This window comes from Anomaloglossus baeobatrachus, chromosome 2 (genome assembly GCF_048569485.1).
Source record: "Anomaloglossus baeobatrachus isolate aAnoBae1 chromosome 2, aAnoBae1.hap1, whole genome shotgun sequence".
Taxonomy (NCBI): Eukaryota; Metazoa; Chordata; class Amphibia; order Anura; family Aromobatidae; genus Anomaloglossus; species Anomaloglossus baeobatrachus.
In genome coordinates, this window is record NC_134354.1 from 483,187,958 (window position 1) to 483,208,359 (window position 20,402).

The following is a 20,402-nucleotide window of genomic DNA, read 5'->3' on the forward strand; positions in this document are numbered from 1 at the left end:
TCCTTCAAACTCGTTATATGATTGTGTCTCAACAGGCTTTGGAGAGAAGGATATCTTTCCGATGCATCAATGCATGTCCATGAAATCATTGCCAGGCTTTATCCTTTCATTGACAGGGTGTACTCAAAAAAAAACAGATGGATAATCAATGTCTTCTAAGAAAAGACAGCGCATTACTCTTCCACTCTACGCGCACCATTCATATGTTTACCGTGAAGCTGCTTTGTTTCCGCCTTGTATGCCTTCAGTAATCCTGGTTCTTTTTACCCACTAAATCCCAATTGACAGACATTACAAATTTAGGAAACATTAAAGGGCTCTTTTAATCTTTCATCCCTGGTATCTGCTGTTACCTGTCGTCAGGTAAATGGTATTAAAATTGGAAGCGTATCTCTGCCCTGCTAAAAGAAGATTAGCTCAGTAGAGCTTGTCAATGTTGTTATTGCATTAGACGATATCACACAGAACAGATGTATTGATGCATTTGCTGAATTAATGTGACTGCTACTTGGAAAGGCCTCCTCCTCCACCTCTTCAGCGTCTTTCTCTCCACTCACGTTTTAGATGTCAGATGCAATTTGCGCAGTTACCTGAGTAAATTGCTTGCCACATATTAAAATGCCTCACATGCTTCAACTCAAGATGTCCACACGAGTGGGATAAAAAGCGACCTCATTAGATATGTGCATTCAACTGCTTGACTAAATATTAACGGACCTAGAACAGACCGACATTTCTTTCTGCTTGGTTTATCAATGAATGAATTTCAATTTCAGATTATTCAGTGTGACGTATTCAACGGAGACAAAACATATATCAAAAGATAATCATTTCCAGCCATTGTCACAGTAATCAGCTATTTTCTTTAAAATTAGCAAAGATTGGAAACTTGGTCAATGCTGAAAATCTATTACTGATATTTCTACATTAGACTGATACTGAACTGTCATTATACAAATTGAGTTGTAATAGATGGCGCTCATCCACACATCAGTGTTTGTTGTATGTATGCGAACAAAGATATATTAATTTCAACTGTTATACTAACATATCAGGGGTTTATGGGTTTCTGTAGACGATTATAATGTAAAAAAACACCCAAAACAATGAAGACATCCTATTTTCATAGTATTTTCATCTCAAAGTCGATTCAAGTGAAGAAGTTCACGAAAAAGACAGATCGCACTTAAAAAAGGGGCATTCATATCCAAGATCCCACCCCAATATGTAGTAAGTGTAATAATAATAATATTAGCAAATACCTCCATTTAGAAATGTAGTATAGTTCTCCTAATTAGCTATGTAGCTATACATATGTGAAGGGTATTGCAGCTTATTACAGAAAAGCGAATGTGAAGTTTGGTGATTGATACAAACACAGACTTTTCTAAGAAAACAAAGCTGCTGTTCAGTGTTTGGAGGCTTTAATTATGAACACCACTCTAGCAAGCATCCCTGTGCTCGGGTACGCTTGGTGCTCAGCCCAGTGTGAGTCGCTTGCAGTGTTTAAGCGGCTCGCACTGGCGGTAACAATAGCATCATCAGATATAGTTTGCACCACACAAAAAAAAAAAAAAAATGGAAACATCCTCCCACCCTCACCCGGAAGTGATCTGTTTATGGCTGGCTGTATGTGGGCGGAGACCTGAACGGCCAATCAGTGACTACGAATGAAGTTCCGGTCAAGTGCGGGTCAAAAACTGAACTTTAAAAAAGTTCAGCTGGACCAGCAGAATCCAAAATTCCAAGGGTCCGCTCATCTCTGCAGTTTATGTATGCATGATAACGACCATGAGCAACTAAGTAACTCACTATATGAGTGGACGTAGCCTTGGATCCCAGAGCTGTAATGTCCTGCACATGAGGTAAGAGACATGGCTATATCAGGAGAACTGTACTACATTTCTAATTCGCTTAACGAGTAACCCACTTAACGAGAATTTTGCTTAACAAGCAAAGCTTTCTGTAAATTTGTAACTCGGTTTACGAGAAAGCTTTGCTGTACGAGCGAAATCCTCACCTCACACACTTCCGGTTCCGTCCACCCACCACGCTCTAACCCGCACTTGAAGTCCACACAAACACACATATGTACACACAAACACACACAAACATACACGCACTCACACACATACAGTATTATGCTCACCTTACCTTCCGTTCCACCGCCGGGCTCATGGTTCTTGTAGTTCCCGGGTACATAGCGGCGAACTACAAGTACCATGAGGCCGGCGGTGGAACGGAAGGTAAGGTGTGCATATAATATCTGTACCTTCCGTTTCATCGCCGGCCTCCTGGGTCCTGTAGTGCGCCGCGCCGCTCTGCTCCGCTCCGCTCCACTCCAGGCATTGGCATCCATAGCAATGAAGCAGGAACTTCCTGGTTCCTGTCACCGCTTGTCAAAGGCAGCGCGCTGGCCAATTAGAGGCAAGCGGCTTTGCCTTTGACGTCAGCACTCTGGCAGGAAGTTCCGCCCTCGTCGTTATGATTACCTGATACACGGCCCGCACCGGAGAACAGCAAGTCCCAGGAGACCGGCGATGGATCGGAAGGTAAGGTGAGCATATAATATGTGCGTGTGCATGTGTGCTTGTGTGTTAGTGTGAGTTTGTGTGTGTTTGTGCTTGTTTGTGCGTGTTTGTACGTGTGTGGAATGATAGAATAGGGGACCAGGATGGGACATTTAACACATTGTGGAACGAATTGTCAGCATTGCAATGATTTCCTATGGGAAACCTTGCTCTGCTGAACGAGTAACTTGATTAACAAGCACAGTCTCAGAACGGATTGTTCTCGTTAAGCAAGGTACAACTGTATTTGCTAATATTATTATTGTTACGCCTACTACACATTGGGATAGGATGTTGGAAATATCCCTTTAATGCCTTCATTGTGTCATCAAAATGCTGTCCATTATTCACTATGTAGTCTATAGGAGATGATGCACAAATTGTAAAAATTGGTACATGGAACAAACATCAAATCAGTAAACGAAACAAAACCATTCTATTTTTCACATGAGAGAAAAACCTGAGGTGTGAAACCGGCCTAAATTTGCTACCCAGAACCAACACAACTGAAATTGTAAATGATAGTTCCTCATTTAATCAGAATTTAGAAAACATTGAACTTTTTACCAAATAACTTCCAGTTTATGATTGCGAAATTACTCTTGCAAGCACTTTTACACCTATGTTTAATTGCCATTATTAAGTTATTTATTGATATGAATCGCTTCAACCGCAAAGTCTAATAACATTCAGCGTGTATTTAGGGCATAAGATACAACTGAAAATGTGATATTGTTATTGTTATAATGTATCATGTTGTAGTATTGGTGTACACTGCAAAATTTATGCTTACTAGTCAATTTGGAGATCCATAGATTCTTAACCTGTGGAACGTGGAATAACAGCGTAAGATCACTAGAGGTTCAGTTATTTGAGCAGGAGTCAATTACATTATAACCATAAAGGGCATATACGGCACTTTTTTTGTACAAATTGCCGTATATGCCCTTTATACGTATATGCGTATAAGTTCCAAAAGAGAGAGTCTAGCGCCGTTCTCCGGCAGCACAGAGTAGTCGCAGATCACCGAGTCAATGGCTTTTACTGACGTCACATCAACAGAGTGGCATAGATGAAGTCATTGCCACAGTCCTGTCGCTTGGATCTGATGAGCGCCCACTATTTATTACTGTGATGTGAACATTGTAATGACATGACTGCTTTACTCTGATCATCCTAATTAGCATAGAGTGCTCACTAGGTTTAGGCACCAAAACTGCAGCAGTTACTTCAACGAGTGTTGAGTATATGTTATTAGATGAAATCAACACCATGAGATTAGTGCATGGACTTGTGATCACTGCTCATTACTGTGATCTGAGTACTGCAATGACATGACAGCTCCAGTAGAATCATATCAATTATAGGTGACAGAGGGAAATTGTAAACAAGTGCAAATTGCTGTGCTACTATAAAATGATGCTGAGTGTGAATTGTGCTTTGACACTTATAGGTTAACAAATACATATAGGAGTTGAATTAAAAAGTTATTCAATTAAAAAAAAATATACAATTTAATGTTTTTACCCTAATAACTAAACTTTTCAATAAAAGTCCAAACATTTAAAAAAAAAAAAATTGTGACAAGTTCCCTTTAAAAGTGAAAGTGAGCCCCTTGGTTTCAGGGCCCCCGTGTAGTTTCCACATACAGTATGAATGCTCCTGGCTGTATTCATAGCCACTGTATTTAAAAGTAATCTGTCAGCAGGTTTTTGATAGGCTAAAGACAACATGATGCAAGGGGTAACACAGAGAATTCAGGGATACCTGTTTTGTCAAGGTCCAATGTTGTATATTTGCTATGTTTGTTTAAGCAGCAGGACTTGTTGAATCAGAGGAGGGGGATGTTGGACTGTCAGGCACGTGACATTGTTGCTCGTGGTACAATGTCACGTGCCTGACAGTCCGACACGACCCCTCGTCTGATTCACACTTCACTGTCAATGTACAATCTCTATAGAGAGCCTGGTGTGGGCGAAGACAGCTCTCTCAGCTCTGCTGCATGACTAAATCTAAAAATTCTGATTGTGTCAGAAAATCTACACCTAGTATCATAAGTGATACATCGTTGGATTCAGGATCTCTTTGTCTACATGATGATGCAGTCAGATGAGGTAGCAAAAACCTGCTGACAGATTCCCTTTAAACAACTAAACACCATACAAGCCTCCATGAAGCATTCAGTCACTGCTGGCGATCTATGTTCCTAGAATTACGACTAACCTCATGAAAAGGGGTGAATAAACCTTATAAACATTGTCATTTTAATTCATCATATCTACTTTATGTTGTATGACTATATCCTGAAACTGGCAGGATGTTACCAGTCTTGGAATTAGCACAGCTACATTATTCATGAGATCCTTTTGAGATAAATCCAAGCCTGCACCTTGCCAAGCATCTGTCGAGAATAGTTAATTGTTAATAATATGATAGCAGACTCCACCATCTGAGACCTGACATCCTAAGCACCATCGGGCATACATGACACAAGCGGGGCTCCATTATAATGATTACTCCTGTTGCATAATAACCAAGTTTCTGTCTTTTAGGAGACATGAAGAAAAAAGCTCAACAGTTTTCATCAAAAAGTTTCTTCTTGTGTGAAAGGCTATGAAATAAAATATGCAAACCTAACAACGAGCTTTTATTCTGTGACCCCAAACTGAAATTGATTTAGACGATACTGATAGTTTTCAATGTGTATTTGACACTACTTACACTTCCAGCAGATTTTAAAAAATAGGAAAAATATATTAAAACCTAAAAATTAAAATAGTTAAAATAGATCACCAATGAAAAAAGTAGCGTTGAATACCTACAGATGGTTAGTAAGATGCAGAAGTACGTATACTCGCCCATGCATTAAGGACAAAGGCACAAGATAGTCAATGGGAAATAGCAGGGTGTGAATAGGCCTAGACCCTCCGTGGATTAGGTCTATATGTTGGCAGGCTTTAATAAGCCTTAAATTTTATTATGTTAATAAATGATAATTTATGTAACTAGTTAACCTTCCAACAGCCATGAATAACAAGGAGAGTCAACAGTATATTATAATGTGATCCTGCTCATGCTGTCATAATGAGGGCAGCACAGGTTTAGTATTAGACTATTTTCTATATTGGATTTAATGTTAGTAGAGATATACATGCAAAAGAGATCTTAGCATGTGGAGATTCCCATAGTGGGCACATGTATGGAGGATACATGTATACATTACATAAGAGGAAACTGCACAGCACAGGCAACACACTATTGTTATAGATTGCAAATATTGGCCATCTGAATGGGCTCCTAATTGTTACTTATGCCCTCATCTGGCTGTTCTAAAAACAGTTACCTGGACTGGTGCACTGGATGAAAGTTGAGCCATGCCTCCGATTCTGGCAGCAGCGCGAGGATCACTAGAACTGATCAATACTGGAGCACTAATTTCCATGGAATGCCTGTTATTCATGGCATGGGAGGATTTGTGCGTCATACTGAGGGCTGTGAACGAGTGGCGCTTCTTGGCATTCTTCTTGATATCGACATGCCTCTGGTTGGCACTGACAATTCCGGTATTGTTTAGTATAGTAGTCTGGGTCACACTGAGTACCATGTTGGCATCAACAGAGACAGGGACCTCATAGCCTGGTGCTGAGGATAAGCTTGTCTTGTCCTTCTCAATAAGTTGTTTGGCTGCCTCGTTCAGCTGAGTGCAAAAGGAACATTAAGGAGAAAGAAAGAAAAGAAAAGAAATTAAATGATTGTCAAGTTGTATCCTGTTGCCTATATTTCCGTGCCATTTGCTGAAAGCAGATACAAAGTGAACACTGTAAAAATTCTAAAAGATACAATAGCAATGCCTCTGTATTATTATTATTATTATTATTATTATTATTATTATTATTATTATTATTATTATTATCATATACTGTATTACTCAAACTAATTCTCCAATTGCCCTTTGGCCAAAATATCCAAATATATTATTATTATTATTATTATTATTATTATTATTATTATTATTATATACTGTATTACCAAAACTGATAATTCTCCAATTACCCTTTGGCCAAAATATCCAAATATGACACTTGTAAGATTAAAAAAAGATCTATCGACCTCGAATATTTTCTTTTTTATAAATAAAATGAGGATTCTTTGGCTTTAACAGTAATAACGGAAATCCATTCCAATAGTGCTCAGTCCATCTTTTGTTTCCGGAACCCAGTATAATATTGATATATGCACAAAAATAATCAATTTTGTTACTAAGCCGGCCTAATCTTTAAGAGATTGCAAGGTGAAGTAAGCCACTGTATGGAAGAAACTTCTATTCAACCCCAGTTACAGTAGGTTATTTGTAGAACCTATTCTTGTTCTATTTTTAGAATCATTGCCTTCAAAAGATGACTAGAAGGCCAACCTTATTCTTTCTGGAGGTAAGCTTATTTGCATTGATTTCTTCTTAGTACATAATATTACAACCTAACTACTCTTTCATGTTATAAATCATGTTTTAGAACATCTATGAAGAATTTGTTACTCGCTAAAATCATATTCCATATTTCATATTTGCATTGGAGGCTTTATTTGTAGTCTTCTTTGCAATTTGGCTTGATTTGATGGATAGAATGTGGCAGCATGCATACCACAAACATACCCAATTAAACATTTTGTAAGTCAATGAGTGCCAATGAGCATCAATGATATCCATATTATTAGAGGTTTAGCAAAACTTTGTTAAACACTGTTGGAACAGATTTTTTTTACCACATCTAAACAGAACAAATGTCAAAATCAGGTGTTACGAATCGGCGCCGCCATAGCCGCAAGCAGCCTGCTACGGTTCCTGTCGCGCCCAGGCGCTGGCTGCCGTTTTTGGCTGTGCCTCGGGTTGTCCAGCTGGCTGCTTCCTCCTCCATGTCTAAGTGTGGAGAGACGGCTAGTGCGCATGCGCATGCCAATTTACCCCAGCCACAGCCTTAAGGCCGCTTTACACGCTGCTATATTGTTACCGATATCGCTAGCGTGCATACCCGCCCCCATCGGTTGTGCGACACGGACATATCGCTGCCCGTGGCGCACAACATCGCCCGGACCCGTCACACTACTTACCTGCATAGCGATGTCGCTGTGACCGGCGAACCGCCTCCTTTCTAAGGGGGCGGTTCGTTTGGCGTCACAGCGACGTCACTAAACGGTCGGCCGCCCAATCAACGCGGAGGGGCGGAGATAAGCGGGACGAACATCCCGCCCATCTCCTTCCTTCCTCATTGCTGGTCGGACGCAGGTAAGGTGAGGTTCCTCGTTCCTGCCGTGTCACACGTAGCGTTGTGTGCTGGCGCAGGAACGATAAACTACATCGTTACTGCAGCAGTATCGATAATTGAGCTTAGGGGGGCATGTTTTGAGCGTTTTTGCAATGATTCAAAATCGCTAATAGGTGTCACACACAACGACATCGCTAACGTGGCCGGATATGCGTCACAAAATCCGTGACCCCAACGACATCGCTTTAGCGATGTCGCAGCGTGTAAAGCGGCCTTTAGTCCAGTGTTTCGCCTAGTGAACATGCTCAGCATGATAGTGCCATTGCTGAGGCTAAGTCCTCTGTTCAGGCTACTGAGCATGGTCCTACACTTAGTGCGAAAAACCTCTTTGCACAGGTACTTGGACATCGTGCCGTGTCTAAGTCCTGTGTTGGGCCTACTGAGCATGCTCAGGCACTTAGTGCATCAGGGGCTAGGTCCGGGAAGGATCTCACTGGGCATGTCCGTGAGGTGGCAGGGCCTGATAGGCCGGCACGCATCAGGTGTCCTGATGATGTGGCCATTCCGGACTGGCTCGTAGAGGCCCGCCCCTATGACTTGGCACTTCATCATTGGTCGTCAGACAATGACTGGTGAGGTGTTTGGGGGGTGGCTGCCATGAGGTCATCAGTGACATGGCGGTTCCGGATAGGCTGCTGGTGATGTCACTGATGACATAGCACTCTACTATTGGCTCCTGGAGGTGCCATTGTGGTCCACCCTGGGGTTGGGGCAGACTCTAGGTAATAAAAGGGGCTGGAGAAAACATGGAGGTGCGCAGTCTTCTCATATGCTTGTTGTGAGCCCACCTCCATGTATAGAGCCCATTGCGGCTACAGCCTGTTAGATTGGAAGCAGTAAGGTAGGGATCAGTGTCCGGTGCCAGCCACGTCAAGACACCCGTGGCTGGGCACGATAGGGTCAGGCACCACGCTTTCCTCCTACTGTCCAGTCGTGCTAGTGCAGCCCAGTGGAGTTAATTGGGCTGCGGCTGCTGCGCCGCGCCACCTGTCCTCTTCGAATCGGCTTCCCAGTCAACGCTACTGGTGTGACCACCTGGCTTGACGTGTTCTGTACACACGTGGCCAGTTGAGAACCTCGGTGTCCAGAAACGCTAATCGGGGAACCGCTCGGCCTGACGTGTCCTACACACGTGGCCGACAAGGCACTTTGCGGCGGTCTTCTGGTCAACGCTACCTGGACACCAGCCGGCCTGACGTGTTCCCTGCACACGTGGTCGGTGTAGCGCCACAGGTACACCGAAACGCTAACTGCGTTGTTGTCCAGTCTGAAGTGTCCCTACATCAGTTTCCAGGTCTACAGTATTATTTCAGAGCCACCCAGCTTTGTATTCGCCGCCTAACCTTTGGGTTGCCAGCAGCTCCTTTTCCATCTGGGAGCACGTGTACCACGACTGGCAATTGGGAATAGACCACCTTAACCTAATCTGCCAGTCCCCCCGTAACATCAGGCTTCTTTATCTGGACAGCTGACTGGCAGATGATAAAGGCTATGAACACCTTACAGTTTTGTATTATTGCATTGCATGTATGTTATTGACACTTTTTGTTACAAATTTTCCATTTGGCAAGTACTGTAAAGCTTGCAGATAATATGCTACATTGCAGGCTGCAGTATCCTGTTCCATCCTCATACAGTAAAATAAGCATAAAGCCTTTAAAAAAATCTAATACAGGAAGTCAGATTATATGTGGCAAAGCAAATTACAATAACTTGCCGCATGATAATGTCTTTTAGAAAAAAGTAAGTGACAGGTTAAAGAGAACCTGTCAGGTCCAATATGCACCCAGAACCACGAGCAGTTCTGGGTGCATATTGCTAATCCCTGCCTAACTGTCTTTGTATACACTAGGATAGATAAAGAGATCTTTAGAAATGGTATTTTCTTTAGAAAAGGGTCATGCGCACTGAGCCGATATCCAGCGTCGGACACGATGTTAGCGGAGAGGTGAGTGAGATCATCATCCTCTGATGCTGCACATTGACTAGCATGATAGCACGCCCACAGGGGTGTACAAACATGCTAATGGTGCCGACTAGCCAGGGGAATTAACGCCCAGGGGACTAGTCCTCACTCATTAGCATATGATAACAGATCTTTAGAAGTACTTTTTCTAAAGATCTCTTTATCTATGCTAGTGTACACAGTGACGGTTAGGCAGGGAATAGCAATATGCAGAACTGCTCATGGTTCTGGGTGCATATTGGACCTGACAGGTTCCCTTTAGTGGTTGACAGTTGGATGAATCAGTAGAAAGTTTTTCTACTAGTTTAACGTCTGTTTAACCTGATTTTATTTTTACGTTTTTAGTAATTAGACTTTAAAGTTGTGCCATGAAGACAATTGTTGGGCCAGTAATCACATGTCTGTTTCACATCTCACTTCTTTATGGTTTGCCAAACAGCTGTGGTAGCTGGACAAGTAAAATGTGCATGGGCTGAATAAGGAAAAGCAAGAGACGCTATTTATGAGTGTCTCTTTGTTGTAGTTCATAGACGGATTTGGAAAAGTGGGTCGCCCTTTATCGAAACCATATGCATCAATATGGTAACTGTAAATGGCCTGTCTTCCTTCAAATGAAAATTATATCTTTGCCTCTATTTGGTGTCAACAAAAAATCTGAAAAGCAGGTAAACCGCCGCCTGTAGCACCATAAAGGTCTTGAAAGGGAACCTGTCACCAGATTTGTCACTTATGAGCTGTGGCCACCACCAGTGAGCCCTTATATACCGCATTCTAGAATGCTTTGAAACATCTGCGCAGATATTTTAATGTTAAATGCAAAATGTAGAGACAATGGGAAAAACGTTAACAAGAAAACAATGTATCTTAGTAAAGTCTGACATGCAGAGTACTTTACCCACTCGCACTTTCAAGCTTAACTGAGATGAAATGCCAGAGTGTATAAAACACATTGACGGCTTTAAATGCCGCATTTTATCAGTAGCTGATAAAACACTACAGAAGTTCTTTTTGAGTGGAAAAAGAGCACCAGCATGAAATTGTGTGTTTTATCACCTATGTGATCAGTCTCAGTCCTTCCTTCCTAAATCAGGAACAATTGTACATCTATAAACAGCGTATGCATGGTACATTACCAACTAACGCGGTTAATTTGGTGGCCACCCCATCTGAATATGCCACTATTAGAATATGTTTCTAAACTTTGGCATCAAGACAATAGCAAATGTCCTGTTTCTGATTTCTTTGCAGACCATTGTTCATAACTTCTGGCAGTATAGATTACTTCTTGTGATTCTTTTGTTATATGTTCTGGATTCTCACTCTGTATAATATGTCTGCTATGTCTCCCGAGGATTGAGGAGATTATTTGCAATCTGTACTGAAAACTAAATTGTCACATTTTGAATTTTAAGAAGTTCTTTCACACCCTAAAAAGCACACACATCATAATCCTGATTTCAAGAGTTCTTTTAGCAGCATTATTCTGGCCATGCAGAGATTACCTATCAATAGACTCTAAACAGGACCTTAAAGGGGTGGTCCAAATTGCAAATTAATTTTCATCCTAAATCCCTATCTATTTAGTGCCATAATCTAAACTATTTTCTAATACACTTGAGTTAAAAATTAAATTCCATTCCGTGACTACACAATCTAACTGCTTTTCTTTTGCTTCCTACTTCCTTTTTGGTGATCCTTCCTGAGAATCCCAGTGCATGTTGCGATACTCAAATGAAGTGCCATCAGGGGGCTGTCACTGACAAAGCCTCTGCCTCCTCCCTGCAATGAAGTGTCATCAGTGTCATTAATTTCATGGGCTGGGCTAGTACCTGCCCTATATGCACTGTTCAGCAGTAATGAGACAGCAACAGAGCGCACTATCAGTAAGCATTGTCAGAATACCTGACATGCAGAGACCAGTGACGCCACCTCAATGGCAGCTCCTTTGGGGGCGGCACTGGTCTCTACATGACGGGTATTCTAACAATGCACACTGCCAGTTTGCTCTGTTGCCAGCTTGTTACTTCTGATCAGGGCTGGTAACAGAACATGCTGTCATTGTGAATATCCCACAATGCACATCGCACAGCCCAGCCCCTAAAACTATCATCACTGATGATGCTTTGCTTCATGTAAAAAGCAGGGGCTGAGGCAGTGACCACAACCTTTACCCTCTGATGATGCTTGAATATCCCAGAATGCACTGAGATTCTCAAACAAAGCATTATCAAAAAGGAAGTAGGGAAAAAAAGAAAAGAAAAAACTGTTAGATAGTGTATTCAAGGAAGGATAGGTAATTTTTTATTCAAATATAATAGAAAATAATCATCTTGTCATGTTCCCTTCCATAGTGCCCACATTGCAGACAGCATGGATCCCAACCAGGCTAAATAATTGCAGCCAGCTATAATTTTCTCTGATGTACTTTGCCATGTCATAGAGAGTATAGTTAGAAGATCCAGAACGATAGCCAGAGTACTCTGTTCCAGCCAATGGTCAACTCTTACCAGCATTGCTGCAGGTGATTGACAGGTTTTCGAGCTATATTCTCTCTTAAATACCACAGCATTCCAGAGAAAAATATACTTGGCTGCAATCCCAATTTTAGCAGCATGAATCAGATGACAGGTTCACTTTAAAGTAGAACTAAACAAAAAATATATATTCAGGTATAAATACATTTAGTCATATTAATCCTCGTCCATGACAGTTTAATAAATGGAGTATATAAATTATATGGAGCAGGCTAAGAAGCTGGACTGTGATCATTGCATTAGGATACAAGGGTGGTATCCTGAAGGTGTTAACGGGTCTTTTGCACTCTACAATATTAATTGGAGTGCAGTTAGGCAAGATATCTACCATTCAAAGATGAGCAAAACTTTTGAAATTTGATCTTGAAAGCTTTAGCAATTTTTTAAAAAAATTGATTAATGAGGAATTGATTCAACATGAATCAGAAATACTCCAATTAATCTGAAAAATTTGTTTAAAACTATGGGGTCTCATACGACTGCATGTACTCTCTACTCATCTAAAAGTAACTGTTACAATATATGGTTGCATGTAAATGCATAGAGTAATTCTTTTTCCATTATTGTAATTAGGGATGATTAAATATCACAAATATTAAGCAATATTCGGCTTCGCGAATATCTGACGAATAGTTCGCCGCTATGCGAATATTCGATGCGCAATGTAAGTCTATGGGAAGCCCGAATAGTTGCTATTCGGCAACTATTCGGGTTTCCCATAGACTTACATTGCGCATCGAATATTCGCAAATTGTCAAATAGTGGCGACCTATTCGGCGAATATGGGTGTTTCCGAATATTTGCGGTAGTCGATCATCCCTAGTTGTAATGTTTATTCAGTCTTTAATGGCTTTCTTTCACTACCTATTTGCTAAGCTGTAATGTCCTCCCACTATCCATGCTCATAATGGCAACTGCATTCACTGCTTCTGCTTTTATAATAGCTATGATAGTCCTTCCTGATCAATGAAAAGCTATGAAAATTTAGACTTTATTCTCAAGAAACATAACTACGAGGATCAAATGTGGTCAATATGTGGTGATCTGAAAGTTCTCCTTGCTCCTTAAGCAGCAAGAAGCAAACACAAAGTACCCATGCTCTTTGTGTGCGTAGGACTCATCACTGGAGCCAAAGAAGTTGGCCAATGAGAATATATTTACAACCTGGAGTCAAGAACATAGTTGCAGAAAGTTTAGTTGATTCCACTAACGTTCTCCTGCTACCACTCCACATTAAGCTTGGACTGATAAAGCAGTTTTTGAAAGCTCTACCGAAAGAAGGACACACTTGTAAGTACCTATATACCACATTTCAGGGACTGTCCAAAGCAAAACTGAATGAAGGCATTTTTGTGGATCTGGATATTTGGAAGATCATGAAGGACGATGTGTTTGAAACAAAAATGAAAGCTGTGGAGAAAAGGGATTCTTTTAAAGAAGTCATGAAGAAGTTGCTGTTTACAACAAAGATCCAAAATTTAACTCCATTGTCGAGAACATGCTGGAACATTTCAAAGCCTTGACTTGTGTAAATAATTTATAGTTATGTGTTTTTACATTCCCAATTGGACTACTTTACTGAAAACTTTGTTGCTGTTAGCAAAGAGCAAGGAGAAAGATTTCATCAAGATATCAAGGAATTGGAATGACGATATCAAGGTAGATGGAATGTGAACATGATGGGAGACTACTACTGGATGCTTCACTAAGAAAATCCTCAGGTCTTCTATAAGAGAAAAGGTATCAAGAGAAGCTTCGAAGAGAAAAGTAAAGGCACAAGAATTATTTTCCAATAAAGTTGCAGAATGAATGTCAATAAACTTTTATTTATAATATTGTGTCCATTTTTGGCTACAATAAAGATTATTCTTGTTCATCTCATTTGTACGTAATTTCACGAGCGAAAAATCCGTACGTAATGGTTAAAAAGAGAAGTTTTTTTTTAAATCGGGGTATAAGAAAACATAAGAATCAGTTATTGGATTTGAAAAAAAATAATAAACTCACATTTTGCATAACTGTGAGAATATAACTTCTGACGGACGTATCTTTCATATTACCCTTGACTAAACCATGCACGCTTTGGCAAATTTTTTTTAACTTTCAACTACATAGACAAATAAAATATATCTCCAACCGGGGATCAAAGCAAAAGGATCCAGTTAAGGAGGGTAGCGGGTGGGTGTGTGGAGGGGGGGGGGTTGAAAGAACTGATACACAATAGACTGTATGCTAGGTCCCACCAATATTAGCAAATTCTGGGATTTTTATGTAGTATAAGACAAACTTTAGTTATAACTGGATCTACTGACAAACTGTAAAGTAGTACATACTACCCCCCCCTCTCTTTATGGAAAAACATCAGTGACACCACTACATTTACTGAGTCAGCTATTAGCCTTTCCCAAAAATCCTAAAATAAAAAGATTTTAAGAACAACCATATATCACCAGTGTACTCGACATAACCAGATGGTGTGTATGTTCCCTTTAAACTGATGTTATACAAGAAAAGCTGTTAGATTTATTGTGCTCTTCCACTATACCAATAATTCTAAGAAAACTGATCTTTTGTGGATCAATAAAATACCCTTCACGTACAGGGATGATTTATTATCTCACACACGCTGTTTTCATGTTTCATATTGATTTAAGATAAACCAGAGACTTTTGTAAGGCTATGCGATATTACATATCTGAAATCTACCTAGTGTAAAAGCTGATACACCCAACCTTAAAAGTATATAACAGAATTTAAGTACTGGAGAGTGACATCTCCCAGCTAGTGACTATGAAAATAGTAAAATTCTGCTGATTAGAATTCTTGTTTTGATCATGAAAATTCAGAGGGTGCATTTTAAAGCCTAGCTCTACTAAAAATCGCATACTGATATGCAATTGACCAGGTTGTCATGGATTGACCACGGTTGATCAGGTTGTCACGGGATAGGTTGACCAAGGATAGCCATTTATGCCTTCTAAAACCAAGTGACAGCAGCATTAGGAGAGCGCTGATCCCCATTTTTACTTAGTTTGGTTAAAAAAAGTAAAAAATATAATGGAAGGGTAGTGATGGGATGATCGGACTGCTAGGTAGGAAACGCAGTATGCCAGACACACTTTGCGCTAGCCGTCATGCCACTGTACACCTTAAAGGGTGGGGGTTCTTTTCACCCGCCTTCTGGAGGGGGGAACTTTGGCAGCGCCTTTCACAGGTGACAATAGCGGGGTGTCTGGTGGCTGGGTACAGTCTGATCAAATGCAAGTTCACCAGCAGGACAAGTAAAAACCACTAAACAGGTATTAGGGTAGGCTAGAAACAAAGCCAAAACCAAAAGACCAGAGCAGAGAACAAACCAAAAGAAACACAACTACTAACCTTAGTACCCAGGCACAACTGAAAATAATCAGCACTGACCAAAGGAGATGATGGGTTTAAATATCCCTCTCATAGATCAGCTGATACTACTGAGGTAATACCCAGTCTCCACCTTCAACCCACAGGGGCAAAGGAGGGGGAGAGGAAGATTGAATGGAAGGAACCTCCCACCACCTAGCTGAACTAGAAGACATGGCGTCCCATATTCCCTGGCAAAAGCTGTCACTAGAGGATCCAGCATCCCAGGACCCCTGCATCACATAATCGCTGGGATCGATGGTGCCCCACCTCCCAGCAATCCCACAATCCAAAGCGAGTCTTTTAGAAAGCAAAACACAACCAGAGCGAGCACCTACACTAGCTCCACCCACCGGAAGCAACACCCCACCCCTCCTGGCCATTGAGGGGCGATAGGTGACTGGACGGAGAGCTGGAGTACACTCAGGAGTGAGAGGGAAGCGCTTGGGTGCAGAGTTATGAGGATTAACTTCGCTGACCCCTGGAGACCTGCCAGGAGGATGCCAACCACCATTTAAACTGCCAGAATTGATAAAAATGCCTCATTAAGCAGTTTTGTTTAAGATAAATGATAGCTAAACCTTATCTAATTTAGAGGTATAAAATAAAACAGGGGCACGCAATAGGGTAAAACCCAAAGATAATTGTCAACTACATAGTAGAATGACGCCCACCTGGTAGAGTTGTGGAGCTGATAGTCACAAGTCTGAGAAAGGTATAAAAATCTAAAGTCCTGATTGCTTCTCCATCTGCTCAGCCGGGAACAGGCTCAGTTGACATAGTAGTAAGAAAACTGTGGTGTGGTGGGCCACTGTATAATACAAAATGACTGGTTTATTTAAAGGTAATGCGTTTATATGACAGTGCCCACCACATTGCACCTTTTTTTTCTACTACGTCAATACATGAGCAAATGTAATTTAACAAAATCAAACACTGGCGCTCTAAATAATTAAATAACCTTTGTAAACAAACAAAGGAGATTTTATTAGAATACGTTAAGGCAGGGGCGGCAGGTAGAAAGGCATTTGTTTCAAATGTTGTAATGTGTACTTCATGGAAATTAGGGTAATAGTTAACACTGATTAGGAAGGAATCCAGTAACTTCTGAATTGTACATTTTCTTCAGTGGGTTGTTTTGTAAGCAGAATATTATCCTTAAAGTAAATAATTTGTCCCTTTCTCATCTTGTTTTTTTTTTACAGGTGGCCATATGGTCAGCCATTTACTGTACTTTAATGGGCCCATAGTGAGGCCTCAAAAGAAAAAAAAACATATGATGAGCATAACTACTTTGTTTTAAAGATTGTCGAGATTATCGTTGAAAATTGGCAACAATTTGTAGTTAGTTGAGTAGACCATTGTCTACTCAACCCCTTAAACCTCACAGTTTTCAGGTAAGCTCTTTGACAAACTCACATTGTTGGGCAGCTATAGTTATCCTTGTGAACTGGTGACATTCAAAGTTCTGTTTATTTCAGAAATGAATATTGACCATGTCATCAAAGGACACCTTTATTCTTCCGTGTCACAGCCATTAAGCGGAACGGCTAACATGGATCTACTTAGTAAAAATCCAAACCGGGTGCAATTTCAGATGTTTTAGTTTTATGGACCTAAGTGACTTACACAAATACCCAAATTCTTAGATTTATCGTTTTGTGGAGATAGGGATCAAAAGCGCAATATAAAAATAAACACAACTGATAAAGACATCTAATAACAACCAAAGATAAAGATTAGTGATGAGCGAGTACTAAAAAGCTCGGGTGCTCGAAGCTCGGGCCGAGCCTCCCAAGATACTCGTGTACTCGGCCCGAGCACCGAGCCCAATGTTATCCTATGGGAGACCCGAGTATTTTTGTGAAATGACCCCCCGGCAGCATGTAGAAACCCTAAAAATGTCACAAAAGTCTCAGAAGAGTGCTCAAATGACATGGCATCAGCATGGGGAAGACCCCTTGAAGCATTTATCACTCAAAAGTCACAGCTGTGAACAATTTTGTCTAAGTTTTACGCCATTTTTACGGACTCACCAGAAAACCTTCCAAAATGACACCAAAATGAATTTTCATGGCGGAAATGTTAAGGGCACATACCCAATAGTGAGATAGAGCTGGTGTATGTTACTTTTTGAGATTAATACATGAAAGATTTTACGTGAAAACCTTGTGTGGCACTCCGATGTCCAAAACGCACGTTTTGTGCTTTTTACTAACGATGTCGGTCATTTTTTTTTTCATTCTATCTCCCGTCGGTCTGTCTCTCTCTGTCTTGTCTGTCCCCCTCTCACAGTCTGTCGGTCAGTTCCCCCCCCTCTCTCTTACTTACCGTTCCCCGATCACTGCCGCGGCGCTGCACGGCTGTTCAAACTCCGGTGGCTTTTCCTCTTTTGAAAAAGCCGGCCGCTCATTAATCAATCTCGTATTCTCTGCTTTCCTGCTTTTCGGCGCCTATGATTGGTTGCAGTGAGACACGCTCCCACACTGAGTGACAGCTGTCTCACTGCACCCAATCACAGCAGCCGGTGTGTGTATACTGTGCAGTGAAATAAATAATTAAATAATTAAAAAAAACAGCGTGCGGTCCCCCCAATTTTAATACCAGCCAGATAAAGCCATACGGCTGAAGGCTGGTATTCTCAGGATGGGGAGCTCCACGTTATGGGGAGCCCCCCACCCTAACAATATCAGTCAGCAGCCGCCCAGAATTGCCGCATACATTATATGCGACAGTTCTGGGACTGTACCCGGCTCTTCCCGATTTACCCTAGTGCGTTGGCAAATCGGGGTAATAAGGAGTTAATGGCAGCCCATAGCTGCCACTAAATCCTAGATTAATCATGTCAGGTGTCTCCCCGAGATTCCTTCCATGATTAATCTGTAAATTACAGTTAAAAAACACACACACCCGAAAAATCCTTTATTAGAAATAAAAAACACTAACAAAGTCCCTCATTACCAATTTATTAACCCCGACAAACCCTCCATGTCCGGCGTACTCCACAGTCCTCCAGTGTCGCGTCCAGCTCTGCTGCATGGAAGTGACAGGAGCTGCAGAATACACCGCCGCTCCGGTCACCTCCACGCAGCTAATGAGATGAGTATAGCGATCAGCTGAGCTGTCACTGAGGTTACCTGGATCCAGCGGTGGATGCAGCGGTGGCCGCGGGTAACCTCAGTGACAGCTCAGCTGATCGCGCTACTCACCGCCGCTCCAGTCAGCTCCATGCACCAACTGAGGTGAGTATAGCGATCAGCTGCTGTCACTGAGGTTAATCGCGGCCACCGCTGGATCCAGCGGTGGCCGGGAGTTACCTGACTGACAGCAGCTGATCGCGCTATTCCCTTCATTAGCTGCGTGGAGGTGACCGGAGCGGCGGTGTCTTCTGCAGCTCCTGTCACTTCCATGCAGCAGAGCTGGACGCAGCGCCGGAGTCCGTGGAGTACGCCGGACATGGAGGGTTTGTCGGGGTTAATAAATTGGTAATGAGGGACTTTGTTAGTGTTTTTTATTTCTAATAAAGGATTTTTCGGGTGTGTGTGTTTTTTAACTGTAATTTACAGATTAATCATGGAAGGAATCTCGGGGAGACGCCTGACATGATTAATCTAGGATTTAGTGGCAGCTATGGGCTGCCATTAACTCCTTATTACCCCGATTTGCCAACGCACTAGGGTAAATCGGGAAGAGCCGGGTACAGCCCCAGAACTGTCGCATATAATGTATGCGGCAATTCTGGGCAGCTGCTGACTGATATTGTTAGGGTGGGGGGCTCCCCATAACGTGGAGCTCCCCATCCTGAGAATACCAGCCTTCAGCTGTATGGCTTTATCTGGCTGGTATTAAAATTGGGGGGACCGCACGCCGTTTTTTTTAATTATTTATTTATTTATTTTACTGCACAGTATAGACCCGCCCACCGGCTGCTGTGATTGGGTGCAGTGTGACACCTGTCACTCAGCGTGGGGGCGTGTCTCACTGCAACCAATCATAGGCGCCTGTGGGCGTGGAAAGCAGGGAATATGAGATGGCTGTGTACAGAGCACAGCGCGCCCGCCGGTATAAAGGCTCGGTCACGCTGTGCGGGCCGGCCAATCACTGCAATTCCACAACTAACAGGGCTGTGGCATTGCAGTGGTCTGCCAGCCAATCCCTGCATGAGGGCTGGCTCTCAAAAGAGCGCCAACATGCAGAGATGAAGACCACGAGTAAAGCACGAGTATTGCAAAATTACTCGGTACCCGCCGAGTAGCCCGAGTACAGTGATACTCGTGCGAGTACCGAGTAGTAACAAGCATACTCGCTCATCACTAATAAAGATCCATTCTGAGGTTGAAATATTGATTTTTAAGCATTTTTGAAGTGTATAGTGTGGTTATTTCCTATTTTTCCTGATACTGTGTGGCCTGTAAAGACATCAGCCTGACACTGCATTATTGCACCATTGACATGTTATATGTGCTAGGACTCTGGCTGTTCTGATGATCTCCGATTTATTTTTTCAAAACCAATACATCACTTTTTAGCTATTGTTGTCTTTCAGGTCTATAGGTCTACAGTGTGCTGAAGGCAAAAATACTAATCTTGTATGTATTAGTTGTCCTGATTGTCT

At 41.8% G+C, this 20,402-nt stretch overlaps 1 protein-coding gene across 2 annotated transcripts in view; it reads right to left on the minus strand.

The window, feature by feature from the left end:
• The window catches only part of SH3RF3 (SH3 domain containing ring finger 3), a 658,302-nt gene that overhangs the window by 191,963 nt on the left and 445,937 nt on the right, over positions 1-20,402 (minus strand). The window contains exon 4 of one of the 2 annotated variants that reach the window (XM_075336429.1): positions 5,914-6,267. The exons of the other annotated variant lie outside the window; for it this stretch is intronic. Coding sequence (XP_075192544.1) covers positions 5,914-6,267 — 354 coding nt within the window. The remainder of the gene's footprint in view (positions 1-5,913; positions 6,268-20,402) is intronic. 2 annotated transcript variants of the gene reach the window in all.